Source organism: Calidris pugnax, unplaced genomic scaffold (assembly GCF_001431845.1).
Source record: "Calidris pugnax isolate Ruff unplaced genomic scaffold, ASM143184v1 scaffold9, whole genome shotgun sequence".
NCBI lineage: Eukaryota > Metazoa > Chordata > Aves > Charadriiformes > Scolopacidae > Calidris > Calidris pugnax.
In genome coordinates, this window is record NW_015090778.1 from 7,878,525 (window position 1) to 7,901,010 (window position 22,486).

General features: G+C 37.4%; 1 protein-coding gene across 1 annotated transcript in view; it reads right to left on the minus strand.

Annotated features, from left to right (window-relative positions):
• B3GNTL1 (UDP-GlcNAc:betaGal beta-1,3-N-acetylglucosaminyltransferase-like 1) overlaps positions 1 to 22,486 on the minus strand; it is a 135,775-nt gene that overhangs the window by 87,326 nt on the left and 25,963 nt on the right. Inside the window, exon 6 of the mRNA XM_014952943.1 lies at positions 10,817 to 10,912. Within this exon, the coding sequence (XP_014808429.1) occupies positions 10,817 to 10,912 (96 nt within the window). The remainder of the gene's footprint in view (positions 1 to 10,816; positions 10,913 to 22,486) is intronic.

The window sequence follows — 22,486 nt, forward strand, 5'->3', positions numbered from 1 at the left end:
GACTTTGTCTAATTGAACTGGGCTAGAGCCACCAAAGCCTGCTATCGCTGCGGCCCAGCGTGCTGACAGGAAATAGGGGCTGCCTCCAGCCTTGATCTACCCACGTGAAGCGGAGCTCGCTGGCTGACCACAGACCGGCCTCTGTTCTCTTTGTAATTGTCAACATCTGCTCTGCAGATCTATGAATAATTTTATGACACACACCAAAAAAAAAAAAAAAAGAAAAAAATCTCCCCTACTGACTGCAAGGTTGTTGGTTTTGTTTGGTTTTTTTTTTTTCTTTTCAAACGTGTAATCTGACACTGAGATTAACAGAGAGCCTGTTTTGCTCATAAGTTAAAATTTACATTCTTCTGAAAGATGCCATTAAAATGGAATTCATGGTAAGAAGGAAAAGCTAATGTTGCTGTTACCTTCCAAATCAGGTGGCCAGATAAGTGTTGGCAGTCGATGCAATACATCATTTCCAAATACTGTAGGTAAATGGGGCAACAGTCCCCGGGTGTGGGCTCTGTGGTAGCTCCCTCCACGAGAGGTAGCTGTGATTCCTCTGATTGCTTCATTTATGCCAACCGCGTCTCAAACATCTCACTCCTGAAGAAGTGAGGATGCAGATGTACCAATGGACACAGTCAACATGACTTGAGTTTCAGTTACAAGAAGGAACACATTTGAGGACAGACCAGCAGCACTGTTAGTTGAAAACTCAACTTTCCAGCTCTTTCAAGCGAGCCACTAGGGGTTCCAAGACTGTCAAGCATTTGAATCTAACAGTTTCCAATTTATTTTCATTTCACAATCATGGATCTAGTTTTCTAGAAGAGTGCCAATATGAAAGATACGGATAAAACTCTGGGCAAATGGCCACGCAACAATTTTAGATGGTCACCATGCCTGGCTAAAAAGGAAGTAAAGGAAAAGGGAGATGCAGCGACGCGTTGCCATTGGCCTGTCTGCAGTACTCATTAGTGATGCTACTCTTCGTGATCAGTAAAAGCAGAAGAGCGGAAACAGAAACAATTAAAGAACAAATCACAAGGGGAGTGAACACTTGCCAGGATAATTCTCAGACAGTTTTCCAGGACTGGAACATAACGTGACAAGGCTTTCTTGCCTGACTCCTGTCCATAGCATAGGTAGACTGTTGGCTGCATATGGGACAAAACTAGAAGAAAAGAAATCCTTTCTCCTTTAGCTTAGATACCCAGGAAATACACAGAAGGAGAAGAACAATGAGAAGCATAAAGCTTAAGATAGTCCTTTTAGCGTTTTGCTGAAGCGTACACTAGATTCAGGTCCACCGCTATGACTTCTTTATCTCTCTCTTTTGCTTCTATTATAATAAAGCTGAGAATTTCCCTGCAATTCCCCAGATGTAAGAGCTGTGACAGTGAGGTTGCTTCTCGTTAGCTCAGGCTCAGTATTACCTCCCTGGTCTGGCAGCTCTAAATGAAGCGTGTCGAAGTCTGTGAGCGCCTTCAGTTTAGCGCTGCTCAGCAGAAGTCTGGTGACTTCAAGAGTCTGGTTTCTCTCACAAACATTAAAACCTCTTTAAATGCAATTGCCAACCTGATGATCAATTTACCTCCTATCCCCTGGACTTCGACTCAACAGATAAAGGGTTTCATGGATACAGTACTGTTTTCTCCTGAATATGAAGATGATTATTCATCTGCTACTTTCTTCCACTCGCGGGTGGTTACATTTAAATTTCTTTATTAGAAACTACTAAGTAATTTGCGCCTTGCAAAATGAATTGGCAATTAAGTATGTGGTGAACTTGTGGCTCTTTGGTGAAGCATCAGGGAAAGAGAAAATTATTTGGGGGAAGAGATGAAACTAAGAATGAGGTGAGAAAGTGAAAGCTGCTGAATGCTGTCACAGTCTAACAACCAATTCCAAAAGTTTGCAGTGGAAAACATATAGTATGAGACCTGGCTATAGAGTCCCAAAGTCCCCCCAAATGACACAAACAGATTTCAGACAAATAGAAGAAGTGTGGCATGTTTGTTCAAAATAAATTTCAATTAAGTCGCATAAAAAAGTCGGTATCACTATTATGTGATATTAACCATAAACTTCAACCCTATTTTACTAGCTTTTAACAGCTAGTCATGGACAGGACTTTCACTCCAGAGAATTCACAATTCTGCTGCAAAGGTGCTTAAAAACCACAGGGAAAGACAGATGGAGAAAAGAATAAAGAATGTGAACATCAGATGAGGCAAAAATCAAAAGAGAGGCACACCAAGAAAGTCTAGTGAAGAAGGCTGGCTGTGCTAAGTGGCTGTGGAAGGAGCATTTGTATGACATGCTGCAGTCTGACAGTCTGATTTAAAAAACACAACAACACCGAACCCAAAGACCAACAAACCCCCCAAGAAAGAAAGAAAAGGATGTGCATCTTAAGAGTCACTGCTTTGGATCTGAACTCACATCCTACTATTCTGTCTTATACAGTAGGAGATGACCTACATATACAACGAAGACAAAAAACCATTAGGACTACACGGCATCAATTCAAAACTCTTGCACTATCGCATCAATCCAGCAGGCGACACAAGGTATAAATATTTTCCTGTATTAAATAGGACGTGCATCTTAAGAGTCATTGCTTTGGATCTGAACTCACATCATGCTATTCTGTCTGATACAGCAGGAGATGACCTACATATACAACAAAGACAAAAAACCATTAGGACTATAGAGCATCAATTCAAAACTCTTGCACTGACCCATCAATCCAGCAGGCAGCACAAGGTATAAATATTTTCCTGTATTAAATGGCTATGCTACAGAGACTTGTACACAATTTAGTATAATCACAGCAGCGCAGCTCTCTAGTAGAGATGTGGCCATATTTGCATAAAAGTTGTAGGTAATTAAGATGCAACTATGAGCTACGCTGATAGAAATCACTTTATACAAGTGAACCCACGTAAGGGCTTTTAGTAGTGTACTCTGGCATCAAATCCCCAAGCAGACAGATAAAACAATGAACTTTCTACAAGCTTAACAAGCTAAATTACAGACTTCATTTGTCTTCAGTGGCAGAACAACCTCTCCAAAGTGATAAAGATTAAAACAGTATTTTAAGTAAAATTTGAACCTTTCTTTAAAGAGTGAGAGCCCATCTTAATTTGTCTTTTCCACTTTAGAAAATAATCATGATCCTGAGAGTAATATGTTCAATACTGTATTTGTTTCATTCTTACATTATGAGGGTACAGGCATGCAAAGAATTAGCCAAAATAAATATAGCGTTCCTGCATGCTAAGAAATTATACACCTGAAAATAATAACACCTTTTATTGTACAAACTTTCAGAACACCTATCTTTTATGTCCACAGGTATGCTTAGTATTTACTCCAATAAATTCAACACTAAGCACAGGAGCATAAATGAATGGAAAATCTTGGGAAATACTTTAAATTGTTCTAATAAAAGAAAAAGTGTGCTGACATTTGCTTTTTCTGTTTCAGTTGCTCTGACAAAAGTCACTATAACTTGCAGCTACTCCTAAGCCATTATACTTTGCTGACCAGCAGCATCAGAATTTTCAATCTCACTAAGGTATTACATTTGTAAAATGCAGGGCGTAAAACTGCTGGGTTTACACTTCTCCTCTGCTGCCTCTTCCTGCGCCCGGGGAGCAGTCACTGCAAGCGATGCAAAAGGTTCAATCCACCCACGTCACAGAAACCAGCTCCTCCAGAGAGGTGGCAGAGGACCAAGCCTTACACTAGAAGGCAGATGCAAGACCATTTCCTTCCCCGTTACCCGCCCCACGCGTTGCAGCCGCCCCGGTTTCCTGGCTGTCCCCGCGCTCACCGCAGGGCACACGCCTGCTCCACCGCCCCGACACGGGCTGCACACCCCAGCGCTGCTTCCGAGATATGCTAATCGTCCTTAAGATCATGCAATTGGCATAAATGAATAGACAAATATCTAGTCTTTATGAAAAAGGACACACTGTTCACAGCTACAGTCGATCCAAGCGACGGCTCTGAAAAGCTCGCTATTATTTTTTTTTATTTGCACAACTTCAGCTCAAGAACTAATCACGGTCCATTTGGCCAAGGCTGTACAAGCAGAATAAAAACCCCAAATCCCCATTTATCACACTTGCACAAGGGAAAAAAAATATTAAAATTTAATTAATCATTAAATCCAGATCCTTATACTCAAATGCTGTTAGACTGGACCAGAATCTGTTGTCTTTACAGCACAGAGAGGGGAAAAAAAGCCTCAAACATAACATATATTGTTACAAATTATGAGAGGATATGGTGGGTGCAAATATTTTACCATTCAGCTTCCTTAACTAGTCAAAAAATCAGAAAAGAAAGAACGACTGTAGAGACAAATGTCAAACGAAACGTGGCAGGGTGAGGGCAGTATAAAAAAATTATTAAGAAACAAAACCTTGACTGTGAGAGATCAAACTGGCCTTTAGACCTACGACCCAATATGGGAAACGATGCTTTCACACTCACACACTCAGCCACTCCAATTCCTATGGAAATTACCAAGCTCTCTTGAAAATCTGGCCCAGTACTTTTATCACTAAAAGCTGAGACCAAAAAAAGAACTGATTTTCCAATAATAAATATAACGAACTTAACTGGTGCTCATACACAGTTTTTAAACAGTAAAAAACTGTTCAGTGCCCAGTTGTATAAGACCCCAAAAAAATGCTTTTTCCTATATATAAGGCTGCAATAGGGAGCTGCATTGCAGTAAAAATATGTTTGAAATCAGTAATTTTTATTATGCTAAAAGCCACAGTAAAAATATTTCCCTTTTTTGTGGAATCAGCAGTTTGATTCTCAAATTCAAAGAAAGAAAATTACAGGAAGTTAAGGGTGTATCTGCTCCGTGCTCTCACATATGGAGGACCAACTGAAAAATAAACATCACTAACTTAGTTGGAAACTGGCATTTGGAGTAGGTTTTTTACTTTGAAAGAAAAAAAAATGTTACAGCTACTTCAATATCTCACCTATCTTTTTTTTGTTTTGAAAGAAAAAAAATATGTTACAGCTACTTCAATATCTCACCTATCATTTTAAAACAAAAACTGGTTTTTGTCCCTCATCTGTTAGCCAAAAGTAAAGTTTCCTTAAGCTATAAAAGGCAATGCAATAGAAGCCCTGAGTGAAGACTAAAGGCTGATTGTTTGTAAGGCAGCACTTCCACAGGATATATATGGAAGAGCAAATGGGAATAAATGGAGCATTCGGAAACTGGAAGTTATTAGTTGGTTCCATCCACGTCCCTAACTCCAGTCCTATATTAATAATCAACTCCTCATTTCATTTTAACTTCTTGCCCTAATTTTCAAAGTCATTTTCAGAAGTATTAAGGAGACATAAATGTCCATAATAGTTTGGAAAACAGATGATGCATTTCTGAAAATTTAATCCTTGATAGTTTTCCTTTACAATTGACATTACCTGTCTATCTCTTAACATCAAATGTCTTAAGAAAAATGTTTTTTAGGATGCAAACGTGTTGCATTCCATATTGATATGATTAATTATTTAAAATAGACGAAAAGATCATCAGCTGGAACAAATCAGAGATAAACTGTTTTCTACCTGCTTAATTTAAATGTCATGAAAATCATATTGTGCTTTATGTGCCATACAAGTATCCATCACGCTGTAAGGCTGCACTCATTAAGAACCGTTTGGAACAAAGCCAAACTTACTGTACTCCCACGTTACTTTTCTACTATATTATAATGTTTCTGCTCCATTTAAATATTACTATGAACCGCATTCAAGCCTTGTTTAAGCATGCAAATTATCAAACAAAACATGAAAAGGAAAAATCTGAGTTATTTAACACTCTTTCCTCTATGGTATAGCTTTAAACTCATGCGAAATTGCTAAAACACAAAGCAAAATCTGTACACGTTTCTGAACTACTGCAAACCTGTTTCTAAGTTCAAAAATATTTGCCCCTGAGATGCCTTTACATAAAGCTCCACTCGGAAGTTGTTATTGTGCTTGGAGTCACAGATGTGGGTAAGCCACTTCTCATTAAACTTTCCAGAACTGCATGAACCCCTTCGACAGGCATTTCTGAACGTCAAGATAAATATTGACTAACTTGTGAAACTTTGTTTCATTCTCCTCCAGAGGAGAAAAAAGGATCAACCACAAAAGGAAGCAGCCAATTGTTATTCTTCTTCTATGGTATCCGCTTAATCCCATACAAACCAGTAGAATCTACTGCAATTAACCAGTTGGTGACTTTGGTCCTTTATTTCAGTGGAAAAACATCAGGACTTCACTATTAATGATGCATTTTTACATAACGTGGGTGAAGGAAGAGGAAACAGTGACAAAAAGCCCAGGAAAGCGTCGAGTATCTTTTTATTTAAAGACAATAGTGGGGGGGCAGGGGAAACATCCATCTGCCTTTTCTTGTTTCATTTGTTTTTAAGCAAGAAAAGTCTTACCCTCTCCCCAGTTTTTGCCTTTACTGCTAGAACCAGACAACAGCCGTTGCTCACATCCACTTTCAGATTGCCACCTCAGTTATTATTTCAGTTCTGAACACAATAACCAACACTAGCACTTAGAAAGGCAGAATCTTCTGCTCTGCAAGTAGCCAAAACAGATGCTCTAAGCCAGAGATATTCCACCTGTGGCACACCTGGAAAATTCATCCTCCCTGCAATCCACCCCTACCAGCTTTTTCCCAGTAAGAAGTTGCCTATTGAGATACACTCAAGATTGTGTTCTCATCATCATGTTTCAAATTTATGGAAAAGGTTCAGCCATGTTACCAGGTCCTTCAACGAGCTACATGCTCAACTCCACCAAAAAGCTGGATCTATTTCCAAACTGAGTATCTGCAGTAAATGCTGATTTGTAGCATGAACTTTTATCAAATATTAAACCCAAATATAAGACGACTTAGTAAGTAGATAAGCTCAGCTTTTAAACTTGTTAGGTAAATCTAACAGGCACCTGTAACAGCCCAGAAAATTGGGTGTTATGAAACTCTAACATGTTAATTACTGCTCTTTCATCAGGTGGTGCAGAGAGATAATTGGTAAGAACTACAAATCACCTGTGAAACTATGAATCACCTGTGAAAACTTCCAGATTTATCCAATACAAAGAGCTCTGAGAGAGTCTGCAAAGTACAGGATGCATCGGGAAGCAATACAGACACATTACTGGGGACAACAGACAAACAGAATCATCATATTTGGTTCAAACCGTTATTTTTCTGAATTGGGACAGTCCGGTCTCACCATAGAGCCCACTCCTTTTTGCAGGAGTCTCCTCACATACCACTACAAGCTCAGTTTGCTTCCTAAACTAGCATGTGAAAGCAGAGAAGCCTCTTGTCTGAATATAATACTTACAGGCTGTAAGACTAAAGCAGTGATTTAACAGACATGGATACAAACTCAGCTGTGCTACTTACAGTCAGCAACAATCCTAAAAACTACATGTACAAATATTTGTGTAATTAATCCAACCTTAAAACCATTCAGACATTTTTACTTATACAGCACAGTAAAACTTCCAGTGCGCAAGAAGGGCTACATGATCAAACTACAATCACATTTCAGACACGATTCAGACTCGGATATCCTGTAGGATTAGTTTTAATATACACTTTTCCCACTTACTCCAACATCGAAACAGTCAGTTCTCTTAATTTGTTTGCTCGTTTTCTCCCTGTCACTGTGCTCTGTACTTACAATTAAAGTTATCTTTGTTTTTCTCCTTTTTTTTTTTTTTTTTTTTTTTTTTTTTTTTTTTTTTTTTTTTTTTTAGTATTCGCCAGAGAGATATCAAGTCTATCAGAACACATATACAGGTATTTTAAGGCTTTTATTAGTATATCTAAAACAGCTTATTTTAATCATTCATCATTTATACAGGATATAACCTTAAACAAGTAAATATTAAATCTTTTTTAAAAGTAGTTTTCTCATTATTATGCTCTCTTTGTACTCTCTTACTCCCACCACACTCTCTGGGGTATATATTCTGAAATTTCACGCATACCATAAAGTATCTTTGGAATGTTACAGTATAATTGTTTAGAGAAACATTTAATGGATGAGTAAGCATCAAGAGGCCATGGCTAAGGGAAAAGAGAAGTTAAAATGCTAGAAGCATTTTGTATTGAATGATCTTCTCAGCGTGAGGACAGGGGATGGACATTTGATCCAAAACTCTGGTATTGACTCAAGCGATATAAAACCAGCACCGAGGCCCACGAAGCCATCCAGCCACCCCACAGAACATCTGCTGCCACCCACCTCTTTCCAACGGGGCTTTAGGCACTCTCTAGTGAAGCAATCGAATGCTATTAGGATCTTATTTGATTAATAACAGGAATATTACCATAGGGCATTACATGATCTTGACAATTAGCCATTATATTTTTTTAATTGGTTGCTTGGTTTCCCAATTTAGAGCACAAATAATTTGCATGTGGATGATATAGAAACGCAACAGAAGTAACTGGAAAAAAAACGCTAGGCACCGAGTACAGAGACAGCTAAAAAAAGCTGAACATTCTTTCACTACAGGAAACTGCTGGAGACAATATGCTGTAAATTAAAGCCAATTTTCCTGAATTCCCTGAAGGACTGCTCCTCCCAGAGATTCTACAAATCCATTAGCAAAGGCCCATCATTATAGTTTCCTTATTTACTAAAGAGAGTTTAAAAAAAGCACATCCAAAATAAAATGTAGGGTGTGTTGGGGGCAGGGGAGGGGGACAATTCAGGCCCAACCTTACATAATTGATTCATATCCTGATTATTAGAGAACAGCTGAGATGGGTTTTACTCCCAATTCCTCCTCCTCCTCCTCCCCCTGTTTTCTTAAGTCCAGAAAAAGCAAATTAATTACCTCCCTACCTGAATTTCTGATCCAAGGAACGGATGCTGACACAGGAGAGGTACCTCATGCTGACACGCACTACTCTGGAAATGGAGGAGTCCTTTAGCACCAGATGCAGAAAAGCCCAGAAAAGCCCAGCTCCCTGCAGGCTGCCACCACAGCTGAAGCTTGTCTTATAATTGGGCACCTAAAATCTCTGTCCCAGTGGGTTCTGTGGTGCTCAACAATATGAATTGCAGCTGGTGCAGCACAATCTCTCCTAGCTTCATACTTCCACAGAACTTTGAGAAATCTGATGTCTTTGATGACCTTCTATTTCTGCACTAAACTTGCTAGAGAACAGGTAACAAGTTTAAAAAAAAATTAGGAACGCCTCAATAGTGTGATTCTATACATCTCATCTGTTAATGAGCTCACAGACAAGTAGCAAAAGCTCTGCTATGCAGCCTTCTAGTTCCAAACCAAATATATTTTCAAAAATTCCTCATCTATTTGTAAAATGTGTGAATCTAAATCATATGTAAAAATAATGGATTGCACATGCTGCTTGATTAAGGCTTTAAGAGATATCTATAGGCACATAAGATTGCAAGGGACTTCCCAGGTCATTGCATTTGCATCCTACTGACAGAACCACTATATTAAATAATGTCTTCCAGAAGACATACATCCCCATCCTAAAAGTAGTTTTCCTTTTGCATACTCCCCCCCCACCTTAATAACCTCAGAATCAGGATATTTCTTTTAATTTCCATCTTAATTCATTAAAGACCCCATCCAGCAGCCACCCAGATGAAACACTTCAGATTGCATAGGACAGTTTTTTGCATCCTCAAGTTTTTGTTTCTCTTCTTTTCAACAACACAGTGATTCAGATGTTGTTGTCTAATAAGTTCCCTGTTTTAAATCTATTTTTTTTTCTAATGCCATACTCAAAGGCAAATCCAAATATTCCACGGGTAACTTTTCCTGTAACTACTTTCACTTGGTGAATTATACAGAACCCTAATACCAGTGCTGATTTTAAAACAAGGTCTACAGATTACTTCTTGTGTTACACTGACCATAGCAGAGCCTGTAAGTACGTCTTTGGGGGTTAGGGTAATGGGGAACACAACAGAGTTTACAATTAAGTCTAACAAACAAGGGTATGTTAATCTTTTCAGCCCCTTAAATCCAGGAAAATCAAAAGCAAATGTCTCCCTACCATAGCATCACAAAACTCACCCCCAAATACTTGCATCTTAATGCCTGCTGGGATGTTTTCTGCTAACCATCCCTTAGATTTCTTACAATACTCCGTACACACATTCCTCCACAAGCGGGATTGATTTCTTCCACAGTTTAACTTGTTTTTGCCAAAGTCTCTTTTAGTTCAGCGTTGGCCGCCTGCCTAACGAAACAACCTTTCTTTATGCCAAAACTGTCATCTTCAGTTGCACAAGACGCATCTTACTAACAAACATGTATCATGAGCCCAACGCTTAATGCTCGAAGAACTGCTATTTCAAAACAATCTCTAGCAAAACTCAAGCGGATACAGAAGCAGTCAGTACCTAACCTTAGGGGAGAGGGAAATCATTCTCAAGAAAGATTTTTCTTTTCCTTTTGTATTTAAAAATACCTTTTAAAAAGGAAACCCTAAACTAATTATTGGAACGTGAAAGAATATGAATTTAACCACAGAGAGCAGTGAGAAATGCAAGGCTGGAGCTGAAAGCTTCATTCTCACTCAGGGTGAAGTCATCATTACACAACGGTCACATGCACCACAAACTCGTCTCTAATTGAAAAGACTGGCCTTTAAGTGTAAGAATCTGATAAACTCAGTAAGTTATCACATATTGCTAATGATTGAAAAAATCCATCTAAATAAACTTCTTGCTCTATTTTTCTGCTGTCATTTCAGTCACAGCTGAAACAAGAATACCTGTGTAAGAAGCTGTTCTTCAGTCAGATTGTTGATCCAGCGAGTGTACCGCTCCGTAGACTCCGGTGGCTCTCTTCTGATTTGGCAACCAATAATCTAAAGCAAAAGGAGATAAAACACAGAGTGTAAACTGCTGTACACCCACACGGCAACAAAATCATAAAATAAGCACTCAAACCATGGGAACTCCAAGAATTAAGATTATCTATACAGTGCTTATTAGCATAATGTAATGTAATTTAATATAATACAATATATTATAATACAATATGTCACAGTTGCTCTGCTCAAACATTAAGTAGTTACAGACTTTCAAAGGTCTCTAGAAAACTAACACTGAGAACTGTCTTTCCAATAGCTTCAGTCTGGGGAATATGCAAACCATTTCGGTTGAAGTTTTCAAAGGGAAGTCATCCAAAGGCACACAGGAATACAGAATACAAAATTTCAACCAAAAAGTTTGGCAAATGAAAATTAGAACCTGGATAACACCAAACAATCGTACCAACAGTGCCATCACCTATAATGCTGCACATTACTTAAAATTCATAGAAAATAAGGGGGAAAAAAAAAATCTGTAGTCTGATTTGTCTCATTCATGGTAGAACAATGTAGACATCCCATTTTGGCTTGTTCACTGAAGCACTATATACCCATTTGAGCAGCGTTTTTCTTCTCTAATGTTCTGTAGCTGTATGGGTTAAATATGAATTATAATATTCTGAACAGCTATTCGCATAATAGTTTTCAATATGCATCAAACCCAGAATTTTAGAGGGATTTCCTATTATCTGTAACTGCATAGACGTCCATTAATGCAATTTCATCCAAACACTAAACTGTTTCCTCTGCCAATCTCTGGTTTGACAGGGAGGAAGCCAAGAAGAACCCCAGGAGTGTAGCTGTACACATCCAGGAGGACTGTAACCGTATCCGCTGAGCACAGCAAGTTTAGATCTTACAGGTATCTCTATTTACAGAGCTTGAACCCCCCCCAGATGTAAGCAGTCAGGCTAGAATTCTGCACGTGCAGTCATGAATACTTTTGATGTGGGAACAAAAACACCAGGAAGAGATCTTGCTGGGGGACTGCTGGCAATGGAACATCACAATTTAGAGTATGATTAAATACAATCAAAATAAAAAACATGGAAAAAAAAAAAGAAATCATTATTTGCTTATCCTGTAAAACAGAGTATCTCTGAACTATGAAATTTCTTCCTCAATGACAACTATGAATTACTACGAATAACTTGAATCCTTACCCTAACTTCCTCCTGAATCACAGCTAAGTAATACTAACACGTTTTCAGAAGGTTAACCCAAAACTCTTAAACTGAATATCAATTAGAAGAGCTGACAGACATGTTTTTAAAGGGGACACTCCACAGACATAAAAACTGCACAGAAATTGTGTCAGATGCATATTCTGTTCTGTGGGGACGATTTTTATTTTAGAATGGAACTATTTACAGAACTCTTTTCAGTATTCGTTAACCAAGTCAGACTCCCTTCTCTTGCATATCCCAGGACTTTATAACTTACAAAGACACTTTACAAATCTATGCCAGGAAATCAGAAAGGAAAAATCACAAAGCACTTTTTTCTCAAAAGGTATTCTGTAACAATACAAGATGGAAATTAGTTTCTTTATTCAAATAGTCACAGCCTAAGCTGAAATACAGAATCGCAAACAGCTTTCACAAGGTAAGAGATAAAAGGGAGAATCGAATTTGTTTTTCTGAAAACCTGGTTTTCAATTAGAGACAAGTAAAAAGTGCCGGCATCTCTCTCTATGTAATTTGAAATTTTAATGAGAAGCAGAGGACAGAGTTTCATATTTTATATTAATTTCTGACCAGTCTGATTATTTTCATAAAAGTTGTTGATAGCTTAAGCAACCTTAAAAAAAAGGTTGAATCCAGCTGCTCAGCTAAAGGACTGTAATTCCCCAAAGTCCATAAAACAATTGGTTCATATCTCAACTTCTTATTTTTCCAGAGAAAACTGAATGGATTTGATCAATTATCTGTACATACACCCAAGGAGAGGTGAAGGCAGACAGAATAATTGCTATTAAATCAGAACCTGATGGCTCTTTTCTGCATCATACATCACTTTGTGCAATTTCTAGAGTTTGACTTAGATTCTTAGCCAAAATTTCCTCCTCTTTCCATGTAGCCATATAAATAATTCCACTGCACGCTCCAAATTACTTCTCTGAATTTTGGCTTGTAACAATGATTCTGTACTTACTGGTTACTTCTTACATACTGGTTTTGAAATACTGAAGATACTTTGAGCCTTTGGGAATTGAAAACACCATAATTAGGAAAAAATGCTCATCAAATAAACAAATTATTTAGGAATTACTGTTACTGCAGTGATGTAAATCCTGAACAGAACAAACAATGCCATAATTTGCAGCAGAATCCTTGGAAGTGTTAGTTTTCCAAACTCCTTCAGTAAGTGATCTGCCCTACAGTAAGACAGCGTGAGAGGATAACCATCTAGAGCCTTATATACAAGCACACTAATCAAATAAAAAAATAGTTTTTTAAAAAATATATATTTTTTGTACAGAGCGATTTTGTTTTCTATAGCAAAGCTCACCCTAATGTTTAGAACAATAGAAAAACCAGTAGGAGATATTAATCTAGAAAAATACATACGGAAATACAGCAGAAAGTAACAGGACTGGCCTCGGACTTTTAAGAGTCAGATGTTAGAGTAACTCAGTGTTTCAAGATTCAAATTACATTTTTTACCCAGTCAAACGAAAACTCAGAATAATCATAGAAGGGCAACCCTTCTGTTGTCGTAACTCCAAGTCCCTTTAGCCTCACACTAAACACCTAAAGGTTCATGGCATCCAGTCTCAATCTGGCTTTACTGGAATTGATGGTGAGGGGTTTGAAGAAGCAGCTCTCTCTGGAGCAGTGGCTTTCACTGCCACGACTAAACAGGACACACTTGATGACTCTTGGTCCTTGAATTTTCAAGAAGGTCTCTCTGGAGCAGTGGCTTTCACTGCCATGACTAAACAGGACACACTTGATGACTTTTGGTCCTTGAATTTTCAAAACAAGAGTCCCAGCCGCTCCATTCTGCAACCACTAACAAAGACAGAAGGTGTTACATTGACCTACTCTAGTATCAATGAACACTAGAAAGGAAGAATAGTAGAACCACTGCTGAGAATTAATGTGAGAAAGAAAAGCTGTTTGCTGGAAAACAATGAAGACAATTCAAAATGTAACTCAGAAAAAACAAATGTTCTGACATTCCACATGCTTACTGATGTCCTCATTTCTCTAAATTATATTTAGTATATCATATCTTCTCCCCCATACCTCTTTTCTAGTTTGAGCTCTAGAAGGCAGGCGTTATTGATGAATAAAATGGCTTCAATGGAGTTAATCTAAAGCTGAAGTTAAGATTTCACTCTAATTTCTTCTTCCTAACACACTGAATAGGATCATTATCTAGACAATAAAATATCATAATATATACTTAGCGATCCTATACTTGTTTCATATATGGAACTAAAGGAAGACAGAGGAAAAGAGGGGTAATAAAAGTGAAACTTTACTATGATGTCCCCAATAGCAGTGACTTTAAGTTTGCTTTTTCTTTAAATTACCTAAACATGCTACCTACAAACACACCAAAAGCATTTATTTCCAGAAGGCCTTCTAATTATTCCTAAAATCTATTCTGTCACAAACTGAATTGCTGTCTTCACTTCTCTTCCTCATCCAAAAAACCAAAACCACGACAACTACCTGACAATTCCTTTCTTTAAAAGCCTCCTCCTCATCCAAAAAACCAAAACCACAACTACCTGACAATTCCTTTCTTTAAAAGCAAAGGAACAAAAATCCATAGTTGATGTTCTCAGTGGTCTTTCCTAAGATTTCCATGGATGTACCAAACCCACCAGCTGGGCACAGAAAAGCAAGGATCTCCCTCCTGCAGAAGACAGGATTGTAAAACATCATTTAACCACATTCTTTAATTATAATGATATTACAGTAAAATACACTTTACAATACAAAAGCATGTTATTGGGAACAGCTGCATTTTGATCTTGCAACACAGCAGGAAAATAACTACAAACTCATAACAAAGTTAGCATTTTGTAAGAAGTGAAATGTTCACACTTCCCTCTACCCCAACATACCAGCAAAATGTTTTGTGCAGACTTCCTGCTTTCTTTTCATTTTCACAACCACTCCAGACTGCTTTTACCATCATCTTAAGAGATATATTTTACAGACAAACCTTACAATTGCCACTACACAATCAAGTTTATTTCTAGACCCTCAGCCAAAAAGATTGCACACCTTTCTGCTCCTTAGTGGTACCTCTGCTCTCCCAACGGGACTGACTCACGACTGGGATCCTTGACTTACACGGTTGCAAGATAAACATCACCAACAGAGAGCAACTCAACCCGGGTCTTCGGCACAGTCTCTGTAAAGAAGAGCTCACTTAACCAGCCTCTTTCACCCAATCAAAATCAGGATTATTTAGAGTACAAACGGCTTCCTCTAGTTCCCCAGTGTAAGGTGTGGCACCAGCAGCCACCGCACACCGTTTCCCATTTCCTCCACGTCTCACACAGCATGTCTATTCACTTCACTGAGTATTTCCTTATAGATTTTAAACTGAAGTGAAAGGTATTTCATTGAGCTTCTTCCATAAGTTTTAAAATACTTTGATAAAATCTTTCTGGCCTATCTTACACCCATTCAGACTTTCCAGAAGGCATGAAACTCTCCAGGTTAGAAAGGCTCTCTTAAGTATTTTGAGCATCCATTACCATGCAAAAATGGAGCTCATTCAAGCTTCAACTTTTTGATCTAATTTGGCAAGTTCATTTTTACGTTACAAATGCTTACTGTATACTGGCATATACCTGTTCCTAGATTAAACTATGTAGTATATACAACAAACACAATACACTTCATATTCCAACTGGAAAGCTGCTGTAATGCAGTATTAATATTACTTCTATACAATACAATACAACTATGATACAATTAAAACAGTACAAATAATAGTATAAAAATAGGACAACGGGGTTCTCCAGGAAACAGATGCTCTAAATGGGTCCAGTACACAGGGTTAGCCACGGGGTATGAAACACAAATCTAATGAGCACATTCAACTACGTGTTGAGCAATACAAAGTTCAGAGTTACCATCACGTTCAGAGGAACCAGGCCGGATTTTTACATACATTACAAAATTGTACTATGAGCACATACAGTCACTGTTCCGTGAGTTACAAAATTGTTCCACTGAAATACAAGAGTATTTCACTCCTATATCCGATACGTAAAAAAATCAGCATTCCAAACCCAGCAGCACCAGCCACCCGCTTACGTGCCAGAACTTGGTTCCAACTTTTCATTGTTTTTAAATGCAATATTCAGGTAGAGATGTTGCTTATTTTCATCATTTCAGGTTTTTATGTTTTCCACATATAAATGGAAAAGGAAGCGGGTGAGAGGAAGCAAAGATTAAATGAGTTGACAGTAATTAAAAACAACACACTTTGTACAGATGTGGCACCTTTTTTTTTTTAGATCACAACTTCCCCTAACACAGAAGATCTTTCTTGTTAAGGAGAAAACCGATAGGTCAGAACCCTCCGGTTGTACTAAAGAGGAAATGAGGATGAAAAATTAATTGGTCTCCCATTTTAACCAATTTTTTCCATCCTAGTTTTATAAAAACAGGAAATTAACAGGCAAAAGCAGAAACTCTCTATAAGGTAGTAGGCACCTAGTGGCTACTGTATACATGCGTATGATTTGTTCATATAATATATCTACTTTTAAGGAACTTTGTTTTATGAAGTTTTTTTTAATTAACCAACCAATAACGATATTGAACCAACAATGATATTGAAGCAGGTATTGGAAAAACATGTATTTTTAGGAAGGAAAAAATCCACAGCTTTCTTGTACTAAATAAATCACTTCACTCAACTTAAATGAAATGTAATTTTCAAAGGTTAAGTACAAAACTTTCTACACACTGAGAAAAAGTGCGCAGTGCTGAGTTTCATGTTAGAAACATGACTGAATGATGTAAGCCTCCTTGAAGAGAATGTAATTAGCTACTCAGTGAAGCTTTAATTAGAAGTATCATGTCATCTGATCCTAGATAATGTTCTGTGAGAACAAAGACTATTCAAATAACAAGCATCACAGGAAGGACTCTCTCTAGTGCACAAGGCCTTTCCCCAACGTTCTTGTCTATGACTGCCCACAGAGGGAAATTTCCTAAACTAAAAAAGCCAACAGGAGACACTTACCTCCTCCTGAATGTTTGAGAGAAGTTTTTTATTAATCATGCCTACATCTTGATGTATAAAGGAAAGGTAGATGGCACCTGTGCTGTCTCCAAACTCTACTTATTTTGTTGTATTCATTTCCACACACACTCGCCCTCAATCAACGTGACACTGCAGATAGAGCCTGGAATTCAAAAGAAAACTTGACAGGAGAGTGAAAATTTTTCTCTCTGTCTTCCCTTTGTATTGATTTCTTTGGTTTTCATCCATGTAATATTTTAAGTAATATTTGGTTGTAAAAACTTCTATGAAAGTTTTCTTTTTCTTCCTGGGTACACACAGCTCCCCCCCTTTATTTTTTTTAATATATATATATTTGTCTGAAGCCTCAGCAGAGCTTCAGGTACTGGTGCAGCACCTTTAACACAGGCTGTTACAAGTATGGATCAGCAGAATCCCTAGAAAGTTCTATTGGAGGTGTCAAATAGGAATCTACCCTGAAAACAGCAATTGATTGAGCCAGCCCAGGATTTCTTTTCAAGCAGGCTTAGGAAACAGTGCTTGTAGCATAATTTTTAATTGCACAGCTGTGACTCAGCATCAGCTCATCCGATCACCCACTTCTCACAGGAAACATGATTAACAACCTTTCACAAAGTCTTTATTTGTAATATATTCAGAATAGCTAGAACTTTATTATGTTTATTAGCATGATTGTAAAAACTAAGATGTAAGAATTAAAATATCTAAGATTTTCAGCCAATGGTAAGAAGCATCATTACACTCATTTTAACTAAATGTAAATAATATAAGTGTAATTGCCTGTTTATTTGTTCCTTCAGCCAACTAAGGAAAAGTTAAACAACATTTGGAACGATATATTAAAATCTATTTCAATTGCAGAATACTGGAGCGGGGAAGCAAGATCATCTTGAAAAAATTTGTCAGCTCTGTTTCCAGCTCTGCTTCTTACTATTCTTACTTAGAGGAAGTAATTAAAGCTCTATACAGCTAAATCCATATTTTATAAAAATATATTGGGATATTATTGGATGGTCTTCCTTTAAAGTGTGACGATGCTATAGAAGAACCAGTCTATAAAATGCTAACCATTAAGAAAATAAAATCATGCCAATGACAATAATAATTCTTGTTAAGGCTTGATTTAAGCTGCCATTTAAGCAAATTCTATGATTTATTTCATTAAAAGTAACACTAGCTACCAGAATTCACAGTTTCTTTAAAACTCAAGAAAATTCATATTGGGATAATGTGACAAAAATACAGGGTGGTTGGTCCAAGAAACCACGTTACCTGAAAGATGAAGAGATATTTACGAAATTTAGCTTTCTAATGAGTACACATTACATTGAGTTCCCAGACAAGTACATAGTCATCACAGTAACTAATAATAACTAGCTTCTTTAATCAATAAGAAATTTATATGGCACAGCAACAGTTAAATAGGCTAGATATTTATACCAACCATCAGCATTTTTGGATTTTGACCTTACTGAAAACAAGAATTAAAATTTACGTTGTTAAAAATACTAAAAGAATTTATTCAAATTATATTGTGTTTTTCTAGAGGTCCAGGGCCTTTTATTTTTTAATGAAAGATGAAGATGAAATGACTGAAGATACCAGTGTCTGTAAGAAGGATCTTGTGACCATCATTTACTGTAATCAAAAATACATGGAAAAAATATTTTTATGTTGTTAAAAATCTTTCCAAAATTATATATTTGGCTAAGAAAGTGGTAAAATGTATTTCCTCCCCCCCTCATTTCCAACAAAGGAAACAGATCTCTTCAAAACACACGACACCTGTGAAGTGATTTGCATTACGGGTAAAGATACAAAACACACTCTAGTGTATTTAAAGCATTTTTAAAAAATTATAAAATATGTTGACAGTGCTGAATCCCCAGAGGATCCTACAGGTCAGGTGAATACCCGTTTCCACAGATGGGTCTTAGCAATCCATTTTTACCAACACCTGTTAAACCTTCTCCTTGGCACTGGTTCAAGTCCAAAGACCATAATAGGATGTAACTGTATCTATTGTCAGCAGATAAAAAAAAAAAGAGTAATTGAAACCCAAGGAAGTCTGATTTTTCTATGGTGAATTCATATGAAAATCAAGAAGTCAAGGTGGTATAATGAGAATGAGCACAGCTGAGCATCACACCACGTGTACACTGAAAAAGTATGCTGCCACCACCCATATCAAATCATGGAATAGGAACACAAATTTTAGAAAAACTTCAAGTATCACTGAAAAGCTACTACAGCAAGCCTGTAGATACTACAGCACGTTAAATGAGTTTCAGAAGTCCCTTTTGAAAGTAAATTAGTAACTCCCAGTATTTTGATAACTGGTTTAGGTAGGAACAAGTTCCAGGCCCCAGAAGCCTGCGTTCAAGATCTGCCATCCTGGGATAAGCCAGCATGCTGGCTCAAAGTTTATAAATATGTTAGTGCACAGGCAATCTGAATTTGATGCAAATTAAGTAAACTCTTTGGATTGTGTCAAGATGCTTATACAATCAGTCCTTTGCATAAAGCTTAAGAACAGTCAAAAAGAGCAATGTGTATGCATAATTTCTATTTTAAAACAAATTTCTCTTGTGTCTGTAGCTCCAGAAAGTATGATTGGGTTAATAATAGTTGTCACCACAGCAAAATACCTAAACACAAGGAAGAGAGGATCTTGATTTTCAAATGTTTCATGCGTCAGACATAATTTTAAAACTTAATTATGCTGAAAGTCTATATTACAGTCAGACATTCATGAATATCAAACTCTAGTAATAAGAATCGTTTGATGGGGTTATTGGCATGTGGAGGCCATATTAAACACAAATTTAATTACAAAGTGGTGTAAGTTGGGATGTTTCTCATTTGGGATATTTGATTAAATGTAGAACAGCCTTAAACTGACATTGTGACTTTGAAAACGCACTGTGGTTTTTCAGAAATACCAAATTAAAGAGAATCTTTAAGGAAGCTCCCTAATAAAAAGCAAAGACACAGCTGAATTCCAGCAGATCTGGGTAATATACATGGAAAGGCCCAATTAGTGAAAACCATCGTAAGAATAATACTCTCATTGTCAAACAAAGAATTTTCATATTCTTCAATGCAGAAAAAGAAAAGGAATCATATTTTCTCCTCTTAAACATATTCCACTGTCACCACTTCAGAACAAAACCTTCACACAACCACTGCTCTAGTTTCTACCCTCTGTACTAAAAGAATGTTATTGAATTGTACATAAATTTTAAAAACCTCTAATGACAATTTCCTGAAGTCATAAATATATGTAGTTTTGTAATGATCTATACTGGACAGCCTTAATTTAGAGTTATATTTTCCATAGGAAAATTTTTTCCATGGAGAAAAATGTTAAAGACATGTAGTTTGTTTACAGTGTGCAGTATATGGGAACTGAGCATAAAGTATAGAAGTTGTAATAACAAGAACAGCTAGACTAGTTCATGAAAATATGTCTCTGGACATTTTTTCCTCCTACATGAAAAACAAACTGATTTTGGACAATCAACAATTGTAGGTAATCTCCTCAGGGAAATAATCTCATTTCCCCCTCTGTCCATACCAAAGATGGACCAGAGCCTCCTCAGATCTACTGAGTCCATTTAGTGGAGAAAATTCCCATTAACAGGGTTAAGCAAACATGCCAGTATCCAATTCATTTCTCTTTAATAGCTGTTATGTGAATTAATGCTTATATTAAAGCTAAACTCTATAGGCACTGCTTGCTAGGACGTGCCTGGGCAAAACACACTGATGTGTCTCAAACATGCTGAGCAAGGGAGAAGGAGAGCCGATGCAAATTAACTAAAGCGAAACAAAGATTACTTAAGTTCTACACGATGAAGATTTTAATCAAGCTCACGTCCAAAACAAAAGCATTTCTTGCTAAGCTATATGCAACAACTGGAAGACAAAACAATAAAAGAGAGATTGGTAAAACCTGGGCTTCGGCAGCAGGCACAGAATGAGAGAGCACCAACAACCGGGAACTTGTTGCACACAGGAAGAATGGAATTTAAATGAATCGGGGGTTTTCTGTCACACTGAACAGAGCACTAATATTTCAACAATTTGTAGTTGCATCTAATGACAGTTTAGCAAAGCTTCACATATGCTTATTATCTTTTCACACTTGCAAAATTACACACAAGATACTACTTAGCTATTTTTGCAGTCCAGACTAAAACATTGTCTAATTTAAGTAGAGAACAGGTAATAAAATCCCTCAGGAATAAAGGCTCAGACTACAGAATTTCCTTAAAACAGTAGATAAGGAATGACAAAACCACTCTGGAGTCAAACGTGCATCTTCTCACTTCTAAATGAAGTCCTTGTTCATTGCATCACACTACTTCAACTGAACAAGACCTGATCATAGAACAGTTTGGGTGGGAAGGGACCTTTGAAAGCCATCTAGTCCCACTCCCCCCACCATGAGGGACATCTTCAACTAGATTAGGCTGCTCACTGAAAGCCATCTAGTCCCATCCCGCCCCCCATGAGCAGGGACATCTTATACTAGATTAGGCTGCTCACAAGCTATCTCAATTTTGCCAGCTCTAGCCATACAAGCAAAGTTACCTTGTTCATTAGATAGAATAAATCCATGTCTAAATGCAATGTAATTACCAGACTGCATAATAACAACTTGGACTCCCAACAGAAAGTAGACAGAGGAAGCACAGCATGTAGTCTGAAATGTAATCTGTTACTTTCAGGACTACTCTAACATTAGAGTAATAAGAAGATACAGCAAACAAAAGGCTTAAAGATCTTTCAGAGGTGATCAAACTCTGTTGGTATGTGGTATGTAAAATCACTACACACTGAGGACTGCCAATATTCCCAGATTGCTACTGTTCACTGCCGATGTATAAGGTGGCCTCCCTCTTTATTTTTCTTCCATTTTTTTATTTTTTATCCGTGTTCCCTTTCATCAGGAAGCAGCCTGGCCTGGCACAAGACGGATAAAACAATCTTCTGCCTCTATTCCAGGCTTGTGATAATAAGCAGGAACAAGAAACCCCATGTAAATGTGATATATTATGGCACAGCTGCTCAGTAAAGGCTACACTGAAAAGTTTCTGTCGTACAAGCCAGTGTTCTAGTGGGTGATGCTGCACTGGAATTCTGTCACAAGAGTTTCTACAGCACAGTTGCACACATGGAATGAGATGGAAACAGTTCTCTGGATGTTTTCTTCCACTAGTTGAGTACACAATGTCTTAACTATTCAATGAAACAAATCACTTAAAATATGCTATTTATATGCAGTGCTTTTATTGTACACAGAACAATCAGTGCACA